Genomic DNA, 14,967 nt, shown 5'->3' with positions numbered 1-14,967 from the left:
TTTGGTATCGGAAGACTAAATGACATCTATTTGAGGGTCGTTTCCCAATCGCAGTAACTGAAACGTTGGAAGGGACTGATTGTCTTTCCGAAATCATTACTAAAATGAAAGGTTATGGATCGCAGCCAACACATCTGATGACAGAGGACATCTGCTCCAGAAAAGACGGAGGTTAATAATATATTCTGGTTTTGGGAGAAGTCAGATGTGATTACAGCTGCATATAAGCAAGAGATCAGAGCAGCCCATTTAAAAATGGACGTGGTCAACCATGCAATTCCATCCGAATTAGAGGTTAAAAGGCGTTGCGCAGGTTGGCTTCACTCCACCAATGTATTGCTTAATCTCACGATTTATAGAGCAGAAACTAGAAATATGCTGACCATTTCCAATCACATGTAAAAACTACAAATAAAAAGGGTAAAAGTGTGATTATCCCCAGAAATACCAGATCGCTTCTAAAAGTAGGGGGGTCTGGTCGGTGGTGGCAAGCAGTGCTGTCCTCGTTCCGAAATGAATTGCAATGAGCTGCATCGAGATGCAAACCGCGACAGAATTCACATGAAATACAATGCGTAAGATGAGAAAAATAACAGCTTTTCTGCGGCTGAAATGTGTGAACGCTGATAGCTTCTGGAGAAGTGAGAGCTCGGAGAAAGTGTAATTAGAGAAACGAGCGTGGGGTTTGTTTCTTTATAGATGGAATGTTGGAGGCCAGGTTTGGCTCGCGTCGCGTGTGATGGTATAAACTACCCTTAGAAATCCGTATTAGAAGGCTTTGGGTTTTATTTATTAAGCAAATAATCGTCTAGATATTTCTCCTCGTGGCTGTCGATGCTGCGGGGTTTAACGGGAGTGGATGTTGCTGTCTCGTAGCTGGATTCCGGGAAGCATGGCACAGAGAGAGCGCCGTCTGACCTTAAAGCGTCCTTGAAGAGAGAGCGGGAAGAGCACCAGCATCTCCTGGCCGAGTCGTACAGCGCCGTCATGGACCTCACCAAACAGCTGCAGGTCAGCGAGAAGAACTGGGCCCAGGAGAAGCAAGAGCTGCTGGGGCGCTTTCAGAACGACCGGAAGCTGGCAGAACAGCAGATAAAGGAGCTGCAGATGAAACTGAAAAAGGTGCTGGCGCGTTTATTCCACATGAACTGAAATAGTTAACACCAGGATTTGGGTTTTTCCTTCCCATTCTCTGCGAAGGTTGTGGTTGCCATTTATTGAACTTGGTGTTTGTGTCCACGGAGTTCAGCGCGCCTCTCCTTGCCTTACAGAGGCTCCCCCCCCCAAGACTTTGCTCTTCTCTCTCTCTCGCCCTCTCTCTCTCTCGCCCTCTCTCTCTCTCGCCCTCTCTCTCTCTCGCCCTCTCTCGCCCTCTCGCCCTCTCTCTCTCTCTCGCCCTCTCTCTCTCTCTCGCCCTCTCTCTCTCGCCCTCTCTCTCTCTCTCTCTCGCCCTCTCTCTCTCTCTCTCTCGCCCTCTCTCTCGCCCTCTCTCGCCCTCTCTCTCGCCCTCTCTCGCCCTCTCTCTCTCTCTCTCTCGCCCTCTCTCTCTCTCTCTCTCGCCCTCTCTCTCTCGCCCTCTCTCTCTCTCTCTCTCTCGCCCTCTCTCTCTCTCTCTCTCTCGCCCTCTCTCTCTCTCTCTCTCTCGCCCTCTCTCTCTCTCTCTCTCTCGCCCTCTCTCTCTCTCTCTCTCTCGCCCTCTCTCTCTCTCTCTCGCCCTCTCTCTCTCTCTCTCGCCCTTTCTCTCTCTCTCTCTCGCCCTCTCTCTCTCTCTCTCTCTCTCGCCCTCTCGCCCTTTCTCTCTCGCCCTTTCTCTCTCGCCCTTTCTCTCTCGCCCTTTCTCTCTCGCCCTTTCTCTCTCGCCCTTTCTCTCTCGCCCTTTCTCTCTCGCCCTTTCTCTCTCGCCCTTTCTCTCTCGCCCTTTCTCTCTCGCCCTTTCTCTCTCGCCCTTTCTCTCTCGCCCTTTCTCTCTCGCCCTCTCTCGCCCTTTCTCTCTCGCCCTCTCTCGCCCTTTCTCTCTCGCCCTCTCTCGCCCTTTCTCTCTCTCTCTCGCCCTTTCTCTCTCTCTCTCGCCCTTTCTCTCTCTCTCTCGCCCTTTCTCTCTCTCTCTCGCCCTTTCTCTCTCTCTCTCGCCCTTTCTCTCTCTCTCTCGCCCTTTCTCTCTCTCTCGCCCTTTCTCTCTTGCCCTCTCTCTCTTTTTCCAGCTTGCTGTGTCTCTGGAGGTTTTCTGCCCAGCAATAACCTAATTTTATCTGGGTTACGTTTTTTTTGTGATAGTTCCAAAAAGCCCAATTTATGTAAATCCTGCAGCCGGTGCCAGCGCTATTGGAATTTAAATTCTCTGTCTGCCGAGATATATAAACGCTCTGTGATTGCAGAGGCAGGCATGTGACGTACAGCGCCGTTCTATCCTTATCCGCTCTCCTCCCAGAGGCAAAATTAGCACAATGAAGCCTTTTACACCTAATTATTTCGCTGGTTTATAATTAGAAATTAATTTTGTAAATCGAGAGGAATTTTCAGTTCTGAAAACGAGGCCTTTCACGCCGCGTAATTATCCCGAGTGTCTCTGTTCACTCAGAGTCTTATTGGGAGACAATTGCCGTCTTTTAGCCTGCTTAGCCTCGGCTTCTTAAAAATCAAAGTCTTTGCCAGGGATCCGTCGTTAATCAGAGCCTCTTCACGCCGCGCTGGATTTAACTCCAGATGTATAATTTCACCTTCCCGGGAGAAGGGCTGGGGTGGCTTTGCGCATGTATAATTAAAGCGGAAGGATTCCATTGAGTCCTTAACTTGTTTATTATAGGGGGGCTGACATGGCCCTTCCGAGTATCCCTGGGATTTCAAGACCCAAGAGAGGTTTAATTCCGGTTTATACATAATAGCTGTAGAAGTGGTCTGGTCACCACCGCTAGATCCTCCACCAGCTCAACGCCGTAGACAGATGCCTAATTTGTCTCTGTGGTACAGCTGGCTGTAAACGATAATCGATGGCCGTATACCCAAACTGCACGGAACCCTTTTGTCTTCTTGCTCTATAACTAGATTCTTAAATATGTTTCAAAGGTTGGCAGACTTAGACCTTCCAAGTTCCAACCTTGCGTTGCTCTTCCTCCAGAGCAGACTCGGTTTCCCTCTGGCCACATTGATCCCCTACTCCACATCAACACCATTTATTATTTGCTGATAAAACACTTCTAGAGAGATAAGAATAGTGAAGCTGCGCTCCGTTCCTTGGATGAGTGCGTAGAGGGGGGAGGGGTTCAGGTAACCGGTATAGAGGATGCAGGTGAGGTCCAAGATCTCATGATCTGTAACTAAACGGCTGCATAGAGTATGGGATTCATGGTGGTGAGGAGTGCAGCACTTTGGGTGGTAGACGCCCTGATTTCTGCGTGTGCCTAAAACACGTTTTCTCCCCCCAGCAAGAAGAATCGTGGCTGCGGATGGTCCCCGAGAGGAGCGGCTGCTGGAAGGAGGTAGAATAGTCTGCTTCGTATGTTAAGATGAAAGTGATGCTTTGGGTCTGGCTGGGTACATCTGGGTTACAGTCGCTCGTTTGCACAAATCCCATAATAAACGTTATTTTTTTTTTATTCTGGTATTCAGCGGTCGGGGCAAAGTGTGCAAAGCGTGCCTTCCATCCCGTTACGCGCTTCCCACTGGGCTGCCTCCAGCAGGTTGTGGCCGTTCCGCTGCTCGCTGCCCGTGATTCGTCGATTCTCTGGGTTTTATTTAGATTCTTCTGGCCGTTCCGGATCCCGAGTGCCCTGCGGAAAAATCCGACACTTGTTGAGGGCAACCAGAGATAATTGTCATGGGAGTGCGATAGCGAATCCCGCACTGGTTTTTTTTAAGCAGCTGCCGCTTTTAAAGGGGGGGTCGCTGTAACTCTATAGCTTCAATCAGCTGCTATCCTAGTTAACCCATTCCAACCCAGTGATGGAAAGCCACAAAGCTTCCTATTTTTTGGAATCTCCAAAGGTTACTTTTTTTCCCCAAAGGCCTGCATTTAGTGTTCGGTTGCTATGTCGCTGCTTTGTGTAAACTCCGGATGAATAATGAATGTATCTGTTTAAGATGCAGGCCACTTTGATGTTACAGTTAAAGGCACATTTGCTTAATTGGAGTTGCTTGTGCTCTCAGGAATAGATCGCAGGCACACAATCGCCTGCACGGCCGTATCTATTACCCCCATGCTGCAGATGAGCGGATATTCCGCCTTGAAGTGTCTGTTGCCCCACCGCAGGCAGCTTTGAACGTGCTGTGCAAACGACTTGTAGTCTTCAAAGGTTTATTTTTTTGTTTATTCTTCTTATTAATTAACTCGACTAGGCGTCACGTATGGCATTTGTTGTGACATTTTGCTAAAATCTGTATAATTTGAAATAATCATTTTTCTGTAGTTTTGGGAATTACTCGTCTTTGTATGAAACGTTTTTTCGGGATGAGGAGAGCCTACAAACTACTTAACTAAAAAGTCCTTAGAAGTGAGATCACAGGCTAGGAGCCACGTGGTCATCTGTTTTTGTTTGTTTTTTTTTGTTTGTTTTTTCGTTTTAATTTAACTTCTGTCACAGACAATACATCTTAAGTCTAGACATACTGTGTATTTATTCTTCATACAATAAATAGCCTTTTCCCTTCCAGTAATTGTAGACCAAACAGGTATGTACAGCTTACAGTGTTTAAATATATACAATACATAACAATTGGGCCGTGGCTCGTAATGAAAACATACAGACGGCCATCGCTGTGAAAAACGAATGCGTTCCGGACGCCATGTTTCTAGGGCTGCGACAACTAATCGATGATGAAAATCGTTGTCAATGCTCTGAAAAATACCCCTCGTTTTATAATCCCACCTCAAATAGAGGTCAGACTATAAGACTAAGATCCGGATCCCCCGCAGCGCTGCAGGGGACCCGGATCCTCCTCTCCGGCAGCCGGAGATGGTGTTAGAATTATAAGAACTCGAACAACAGAATAAAAATCGTTGATTCTGATTGATTTTGATTGCAAATGTGAGCATGGAACTGATAATGTTTCTGTAATTACTAATCATGGAGTCTTGTTTTGTTTGTTTTTCTAGGCCCTCAATGACAAACTACAAGACAAAGATATAGACTGTGACACGGACGTAAGCCACACTGGCTTAAAGAGGTAAGGCTTGTCCCGTCACCTGCTATCCCACTTCACATTTTCTTTGCTAATTACTAATTAATAATAAAGGTACTTTACATTTTGTTCCGTGGTTACCAATACATATTAAACAGAGTATTTACGCCTAATCAACTACCCGATATTGCGCCATGTCTGTATTTCATTTCTAAATTTTGAACGTTTGTTATTCTCCAGGGCCAAGTCCGTATCTTCGATGTCTGAATTTGAAAGTTTACTTGACGGATCCCCTTATCTCTCTGGCAAAACGTCCAAAACCGAGAATGGCAAAGAGAGTAGATGTCTGCTGGCTTCCGGGCTGCTTACCAATGGTTGCATTGACTCGGACGTTAATAAGAGTCGTTGTACGTATCTCAGTAAAGAGAAGGACCTGTTTGAGCACCTTCTAAAGAATGAGCAGAGCATCTCATCTTGGGATTATTCAATGGTCAAGACTGCAGGTGGCCAGAACCCGGAACCTGGACAGAAGCACGTGCAGCGAAGTTACACTGCCCCGGACAAGACGGGTATTCGGATTTACTACAGCCCGCCGGTTGTGAGGAGGTGGGATATTCCTTTAGTTCAAAACAAAGAAAAACTTGTGGTGGAACCTGGCTTCTTGTTCACGATGGCCAAGCCTAATGAACTAGAAACGTCTGACCGCTTATCTGGGAATACATGTAGCCAGTGGCTGTGTAATTTCTCCAAAAAGCACAAGGATTTGTTGGAAAATGATGCTGTAAAAGACGCGTCTTCGGCCGTTCCTGGCTTCCCCCCTTCGCTGGAGGATTTTGAGATTTCGGGAAACATGAGCGATGACATGAAGGAGATCACTAATTGCGTTCGGCAGGCAATCCGTTCTAGCTCTCAGGAGAGGAAACTGAAAAATACATCAAGCCAAACCGTGGGACTCTCCAGTGTAGGTATTCAGACCGTCCAAATGGTAAGCGTTGGCCTTCAAACAGATATACCAAGGACAAGTCTTCATACAAAGAGTTGGTCACCAAGAGGTTCTGCTCTGTTGTCTACGAGAAGCAAACACATTTCGACCTCTTTGGATAAAGTCCACTCTCGGGTTGAACGGCCATGTTGTTCTCCCAAGTATGGCTCCCCAAAGCTGCAGAGAAGATCCTCTTCAAAACTGGACGGCTCCAAGGACCGAAGCTTGTGGAACCTCCACCAGAGCCAAAAAAATGGTTCGGCGTGGGCAAGGTCCACCACCACTCGAGATAGCCCTGTCTTAAGCAACGTTAACGATGGATCATCCAGCCTGTTTAACGTCGTGGATCATGCCGGCAGCACAGAATCCTTGTACAAAACAAGCCTCCCTGAAAACAGAAACAAAGCAGATGCCCCCAAGTATGGCATCGTACAGGAATTCTTTAGAAATGTCTGCGGACGGTCAGGTCAGAGCTCCAATACTCTGGCTGACAAGAAGGACTTGGATGACAATAACAAAAGGCCTGATAACCACGACCATTGTTCTTCAGCCGTCTGCCACCCATCCCACAACGTATCTAAACTACTGAGCAGGAAGACGTCACGGCAGCATCAGAATGATGAACAGAAGCCTCAGGTTTTAACCCAAGGTAGCAAAGACGGGCATTCGAAGGACAATGATGTCATTCCAACCGCTGCTAACGTGGTAAGTTATTTCTCACGGTAATCTGTGTTTCGTTGATATACTTGAAAGGGTATTGCATGTTAAAGGTACCATAAGACCTATTGGAGAGGAAATTCTCTTTAATATATTGGCTTTTATTTATGGAACTCACTTCACAGATGTCATTCGATGCTGCTTAACGACCCCATGAGCAAAAGTTCTGTTTTATTGTGTAGCGTGGGCACAAACAATGTCCCCCGATGTGTCTGGAACGTAGTTCATGCAGAAGCCCCGAATCCTTACAATGGCGTTTGCTTGGCAGGGAAAAAGTAACGGCGCCATAATGGATACATTTAAGGATATGTTTCCAGTTATCTTTCCTAACAAACTGTTACCGTATGGACTCCTGGGCTGATCGTCATGTTAGCCTAATACATTTGATGATTATGTAGTCATGAGGAGGTTGATCGCCATTTTTAAATACCCCTGGGTTGTCATTTAGCTGGGTTAGTAATGGTTTGTAATGCACACCAAACCTTTTGAGATGTTATAAGACTGTCACTGAGGGTCTCGGGCCCGAGCTGCCCGTAGTGAAATTAAGCGCCGTGTCGCAAATATACCGATGTGTGAAAGAAACAAATACACAGAAAGCTGCAGGCATACACGGAGTTAAACACGCGGTATAAATCCTCTCAAATAAATCGTTCATCCCGGGTTAATAATAGCTTTATCCGTGTGCCGTCAGAAATTTCAGTTTAAGCGTCTCCGTTCACAAACAAATGGCGATGAAACGCTTGGCGACGAGTGATGAAGATCCAGCGAGTGTCAGCTGCTCCACAAGAAGCTGCCTGCATCCTTCGGATTTTAATTTGCCTTCAGCTTCAGGAGATTTAACGAATTAGAAATTCAAATTAAATTCAGTTTTCCTTTAGTATATTTTTTTTTCTTTGATCTTATTTCTTTCTAATGACGTTACCAGACGGGGGGTCTTTTTATTCTTTACCGACCTCCTTTAACGTTACGGGATGAAGGCGTTTCACGTTAAGATAAAGGATTTCTTGTCTGGACGGTAGAGATCGCATCATTGTCCCGTAGCGTTTGAGTTTTATGATGTATTAAAGCCATCTCTCTTTCCTTCTCTCCTATCTCTGCCCGCAGGACTACGCTTGCGACTGCACCTCCCAGGCGCCCACATCTTGCTTTTCCAGGCCGTCCCGGCCCCACGCCCGCCAGGCCCACCTGAAATGCCACCTCCACCCGGAGCCAAGCCAGCCCGAGGAGAAAGCCAGTCCTTTGTGCAACTGAGGAGGCCTCGGCGAGTCCACGCCGTCCATCGCGGTCTGCGAAACGACCGTTCCCGGCAGGGAAAAGATCTCTCCTGGTGAAACCAACCCAAGGCGGCAGCAAATGAACCCAAAATACCACGCAGCGCCTGAATCCGGACATGAATCGACCAACATGATGAGTATACGTGTTTCTAAAGACACGCATACGTCCGGACGTGTTTACACGCGAAGATGTTACGATTCTGTTACTCTCTTTACATTATATGTGTTTTGTTAGAATTATTATAATATTTAATAATTGAAATATTCTGCGCACCGATTCACGATGAATATCGCATCACTTAGTAACCTAACAGTTACTAGCACTCCAGCACTTAGCCCTTTGACACTGAGTATACGTTAATATATATATGTATATGTATATGTATGTATGTATAGGTTTGTTCATGAGCTCGATGTGTAGCATGGGGGGTAGAAGTGTTGCCTGTACTGGTATTACAGTGCGTTCTTTAAGGGCACTGGGGTTTATCAACTAAACAGCGACTTACAATACAATGAATATTGGTATCGGACCTCGTTAATGGTTTCACGAATAAACCCCAGTGCCGGCCCTAAACCCAGCGGTAACCGCAAAGCCGATACCCCAGCTGTACAGCCAGCCACGTGCCAGTGTTTCAAACGGACGATTCAACCAAAATGACGGCCAGTTTTTTATTAAAGTGAATATCGCCAAGGGAGAAAAGCTGAATTAATTTTTCTGTATAGAGAAAAAATATTTAACAGACTTGACGTTGACCTTAAACACTGGCTTTTAATATTCAACATTATTTATTTAGTAAAAAAACTAAACGGGAGGTTTATATTCGTTTTTAGATTAGTTCTTATTTTCTTTTTTGTGTATCAGACTTAAGAGTTTTTTTAAATGGTTATTTTATTTACATTCTGTAAATAAAAAAACCATTCGGTTCCGTGGACGAATCTTTGTATATCTTGTGCATCTCTACATTTACACCTTCCTTACTTAGAGAGTACGGTTTCTTTCATTGTAAAATGCACTGTTTTTTTTTTTTAAAGTGTTTAATAATTTTATTAAATCTACTTGCATTCTAGTTTTTTTTTATATATCTTTTTTTATTATTATTATTATTATTATATATATGTTAATTACACCAAGACCACTTCTGTCCGCCCGGTATTCCCATCACGTGACTTTCGCCTCCTCCGTCATGTTTTGGAGCTGGATTATTGACGGGGTTCGGTTCGTTGGATTTCAGGAGGCGCCTCTCCCCTGCTCTATTCGTTGCACTGTTTAGGCGACGCGTGTTTTCGGGAGGTACCCGGATCTGCTATGATAAACTGTTCATATAAATATGTAAAATAATGAAACGGATTATTTACGGAAGCAATAAAACGAATATCACCCGGGCTGCAGATGGCTGCGATGCACAGAACACACATGAAGAAGGATAAATCACTTATTCTGTACTCTTTTGTTTGCTACCCTCTTTGCGGACCCTCGTTACACGGAACACTGCCGTTGTGCCCCCCTCGTTCTTGTTATTGTAGGGGATTCTCATTCAGCACTTCCATGTTAAATTGCCCCTCTCTATTACCCCTATAATGGAGCCTCCTCTATATTGCTGGCTCGAGGATGCTTGTCGCAGCCCCCGTAACACTTTGCCCCCCGCGAGGGTCAGACGTTGCCCAAACCCTGCCTGTCACCGCGTGGACCTGTATATAACGGGGGGGGGCGGGGCGGTTGGGGGTGATGACTGGTTTAATAGCCGCTATACTATAGACTATGGCTCTGTTGATGATGTCACTTCTACTTGGTATGAAAATCCTAATGGCATCAGCTCTTAACCCCTTAAGGACAATGGGCGGTCACTAAACCCATGGAAAACAATGCATGTACATGTACGGGCCTTGTCATTAAGGGGTTAATATGAATTTGGCCTCTAAGACGTTCCATTATATATTTTATATTGAAAGCATTCCTAATTTTTCCTGTAATTATAACCGTTAAACACATTTTATTTAAAAATATATTTATTTCTTAAAACAAATTTTTTTTTAAACTCCTGTTTTTTGTTTTTTTTTGTTTCTGGTTTAGAGCCGTTCTTAATAACTAGAGGGACTTAGGCCGTTTTGCGCCATTTTTACGAAGTACGAAGTTTAGACACGATTTAAAAATTCACCTTTTTTTGCATGACCTAGAACTTACTATATGAGGTTTGTGAATCTAGAACTTTTTATGTAAATATCTGTTTTATTGGGTTTTTTTATGCTTTTTTTCATCATTTTCCACCTTTTTTAACTGCAGTGTCAAACTTTTAGATTCTTTCTCCTTTATACCAATGACTTTTAACAATTTGTGAATTTGTATATATATATAAACGAAATTTGTCTTTCTTAAATTGTGATTTAATTAAATTTTAATTAAATTGAAGTGCAATCAAAAAAAAATAAATGTAAAAAAACGAAGTTCATTCTTACCGGCCGTCTCAAAAATTGTTCAAGAAAAGAATGCTATATTCTAATCCGAATAACCCTTTCATTACATTAATCTAGATAATAAATGTAATAAAGTTGTAATAAAATGACGGGCTTACAGATGTCTTTTCAGATGTTTTGGTTTAAAATGTTATCTTTTTCTGTAAAACGACCTTTCATACATTTTGTTACCGTTATTTCCTTGTAACTGTTTGTCAGTTCGGATTCAATTTCCTTAAATTAAAATTTTAAAAAAGAATAAATAAATGTAGTCTCGCATATTATTTCACAATCAAATATACTTTGGATAGCAAGAAGTCACATTTGTGAAATGCTATCTTAACCGGTAAGGATTTCTACGTATAAAGTATGAGTGTGTATTCTGCAGAGTGTGAGTGCTTTGTTATTAATCAGAGATATTTATTTAGTTTTTTTTAAACTGTCGCTTCTTATTTGCAAGAAATGTGCTTTCGAGATTTGGAGTCCTCCATCTAGAATCGGACAGTATGAGTGTGAATGAGATCTCATTCTTGCACGCGAGAGTGCATGATTCTTCCGCCTATCCAAACAGCTGCGTTATTTCGCTACGTACCTGGGATTGTATATGCTGTTCATTAACGGGCCGATAGAAACCGTTTTCTAATTAAGTTTCTATTGAATAATTAATAAACCCCACACAAAACATTCCAACAGAAGACATTATTATTATTTATTGTTTTATATAGCGCCATCTAATTCCGTAGCGATGTACAACGGGTAGACATAACAAGTAGTATGTAACATAAATTGACTAACAGAGACATGAAGTTGGGTCTCTTTGTGTTAAAGGAAGGCTCCCTATGCAATTTGTGCATAAAACCTATTATTTTTATTATTATTGCCCATCGATGGGGTGAGTTAAGTAAATGATTTATTGAATAAGTGTTTAGAATGCAGTGGAAGGTAAGCCGGGACGGTCTTATGGTTTGGGTAAAAGTTTTATTCCGGCTGTATTACCGGCTTAATGTTCTGAAGGCCCCGGCGGAGTAGCGTTCAGTCCGCCGCGCCGTGTAGTTTGGGTGACGAAGTCTCCCCGTGTATTCGCCGTGAAGTTCTTTACTCCTCAGGCTCCACGATAGCGGAAAGGAAAGGAGGGAACTTCCTGCGTTCTGTGAGTTACAAATAACCATTGTAAATAATAATTGTAAATAATAATAAAAATAATAATAATAATAATAATTTCTCGGACCAACGGAGACGTTAAAGGGAAGCTCTAGTGAACAGATCTGTTGTTTTTTGTGGTTTTTGTGGCTTTTTGTTTAACACAGAATTTGACAGCAGATAAGAATCCGTTTAATTGCCTTTTTTTCTCCTCCCGTAAAAACCCTCATACGTTACGTCCTTGGTCTTGCGTACTTCAGGCTTCGCCTTTACACCCCGATAAAACACTCTATTGCTGTAGGCTCCGTGCCTTCAAAAAGTCAAATACATCGAGTGAGGGGCCATAGGCAGAAATCACCACGGACCCCGCTTTGACCTTCAGAAAATATAAGTCCATAGACGGATCTGCAGCTACTGAAAGAGGTCGCGGTCCGTTAATAGTTAATAAAAAAATGTATATAAGTAACTAAGTTACATGCGGACTAAAACTAGGTATATACAATTTACTGTGTAATAAATATATATATATACAGTGTGTATATATACGGTGTGTATTACAGCAAAGCCTGTATTGGTATAAATAGTCCAATCCGTACGTTAAAAAACAAGACATTTCATAGCCGTTATTACTGGTACCCAGAGAGCTCGCCTGTTGCTATAGAAACAAGTGAAGTAGTTGCCATGGAGACAGCAGACAGCAGCCATACATCACTGAGCACAGGCTAGATACAGCACACAATTACAATGCAATATATCCCTCTAAATATTTATGGATCACACAGAATGTTTCCACGGTTACCTGAATATGAAACTATTTACTTATTTTTTATTTTTTTTTTACTAATTTGACTGGAAAACAAAGCCTTACTGCATTCTGCCGTATGAACCCCATCCAATAGAAAAGGCTGAAAAAGGGCGTGGGGCAAACTTATTATTTTATATATTTAGTGCCAACAATGTACTCGGCGCTTCTTACAGTCCATGCATTCAAAGCGTCTGATAAAACCGATATATTAGGCAAAGCCGCTTTAGTGCATCTCACGGCAAACGGCATACGGTGTAAAATGATGACCCGACACCCATGAAGCAATGTTGCCACAGTATGGAGTTACAATTAACTAGAAAACTAATTTGTTGTGTTTTTACTTTACTGAGAGGGAGGGAGATAAATGGAACGGACTCCCAGCAGAAGCGTTAGAGGCTAATACAGCAGGGGGGGGGTTAACACGGGAGAGGCGTAAGGTTCCTGGACCGGGTTTAACTGCCGCGTCCGTAATACCGTATAGCTGTATAATTGTGTGACCGGCTCGCACGGATAACCTGTTGTCATTAAATCATAAAACTTCCCAAAAACTATTGTTATTGTTTTATAAGATTAACCCTTCAGAGCAAAGAATAAAGTGACGGATCTGCTAAGGTTTATTTGCTTTACTCACTCCGTGGACGTCTGTATTTTTGGTTTTAGCCACCAGAGGGCGCCGCTGGACCGAAGAAACTCAGCGTCAGAGAAGCTAACAATTAAACCCCAAAATCATCAGGAATCAGAAATGAAAACGTCTCGGTCACATGACTTTCCGAATACTTTCTAAATTACCCCATAACCGATAATATCTGCTATACACACACACACTTTAACACCGTATACGTACACACAAATACACACACACTTTAATACCATACACGTACATACACACACACACACACACACACACACACACACTTTAACACCATACACATACATACACACAAATACACACATACTTTAATACCATACACACACACACTTTAACACCATACATGTACACATACATACACTTTAACACCATACACGTACATACACACAAATACACACATACTTTAATACCATACACACACACACTTTAACACCATACATGTACACATACATACACTTTAACACCATACACGTACATACACACAAATACACACATACTTTAATACCATACACACACACATACACACAAATACACACACTTTAACACCATACATGTACACATACATACATACACACAGATACACACACACTTTAACACCATATGCTTTCACGTATTTGCATGCGCAGACACATTCTCTATCTCTCCTGTAGTCATGCGTTTTGTGGCCCCGCTGAGCGCCTTGGTTATAGAATGCCTGGGTCTCATGCACCCGAGCGCTCTCCTCTCCTCTCCTCTCCTCCATTGGCTGGCAGAAGTGGTGAGATGTTCTCAATCTTATGACATCACAAATTATAGCGGCCACTGACCTCGTTAGTATAAGTGCAGTAAAGGCTGCGGATTGGATGCTGTAATGAATCCAATTGAAGTTCAGAGCTGACAAGGAAGGGCGGCGGGTGCCGGGCGGCAGCATAGATTCTCGATATTCAGATGGAATAACTGCAGAAATAACAAAACCGAGCTTCTTCATCGCTATTGCCTATGGGTGGGGGGCCATAGGCAATCAAATTTATGATACAAAGGCCGTTGGTGGCCAATAATCAGGTCCGTGGCCCACCAGTGAGACAGAAATAATCTGGGAACTGAAAACCCGAGTAGACGATGAACCGGGCAAACTGGTTTGGGCTCGCCTTGGCTCAAGAGGAGGAGTGTGAGCCGGAGTGTCCCTTGGCCGCGCTTGGCCACGCTTGGCCACGGGTTCAGGTCACGCCAAGCCACATCTGGCTCCCAAACTTCTATGGACAAAAACTGAATCTAAAACGTTTGTAAATATAATTCCCTAAAGAAGGAGATAAAATAATAAACAACCAGAGAACGATGGGGCAGGTGGATCCAGGCATGGTGGCTGAGCTTCGGGGGGGGGGGGAGAGAACTTGCCCTAAGGTTTTACAATAACTTAGCACATATTTGTAAAGATGCAGTTCTATTAACCCCTTAAGGACAATGGGCGGTCCCTAAACCCATTGAAAACAATGCATTTTCAGCCCGTACATGTACGGCCTTTGTCACTAAGGGGTTAAACCTGTAATAGAGAGAAGATGTAATCAGCGTCCTCAAACCCAACGCCCTTCAAATGCCCTCTCGGACGAGCGGTTTAAATACCCGAGGTTCTCGATCACGTTAATGGTCTCATTTAATTCAGGACGCGGCGCCGGTTCCAGTAAAATCGATGCGCGTTTCTTTTACGAGGACAGATTTCATTTTCTTAATGGTTTTCAGCCATAAATTTTTGAGCGGCCCCCGAGGGCCGGCTTTTAATGCAGAGAGAGATAATTAATGAAACGGCGCTGGAACGCTGCCAAAAACCAACATTAGCTTAAATACCAGCAAAATGAAT

At 43.6% G+C, this 14,967-nt stretch overlaps 1 protein-coding gene across 1 annotated transcript in view; it reads left to right on the top strand.

Annotated features, from left to right (window-relative positions):
* Positions 1-8,152, top strand: part of SOGA1 (suppressor of glucose, autophagy associated 1) — a 35,455-nt gene extending 27,303 nt beyond the window's left edge. Inside the window, exons 11-15 of the mRNA XM_053453320.1 lie at positions 877-1,122; positions 3,423-3,476; positions 5,090-5,160; positions 5,356-6,802; positions 7,919-8,152. Of these exons, the coding sequence (XP_053309295.1) occupies positions 877-1,122; positions 3,423-3,476; positions 5,090-5,160; positions 5,356-6,802; positions 7,919-8,065 (1,965 nt within the window). The 3' untranslated portion in view covers positions 8,066-8,152. The remainder of the gene's footprint in view (positions 1-876; positions 1,123-3,422; positions 3,477-5,089; positions 5,161-5,355; positions 6,803-7,918) is intronic.
* Positions 8,153-14,967: the final 6,815 nt, after the last annotated feature.

The sequence above is a fragment of the Spea bombifrons genome, chromosome 13 (genome assembly GCF_027358695.1).
Source record: "Spea bombifrons isolate aSpeBom1 chromosome 13, aSpeBom1.2.pri, whole genome shotgun sequence".
Lineage (NCBI taxonomy): Eukaryota > Metazoa > Chordata > Amphibia > Anura > Pelobatidae > Spea > Spea bombifrons.
Note: the sequence above shows the minus strand (reverse complement) of the source record. Positions and strands in the feature narration are given on the sequence as shown.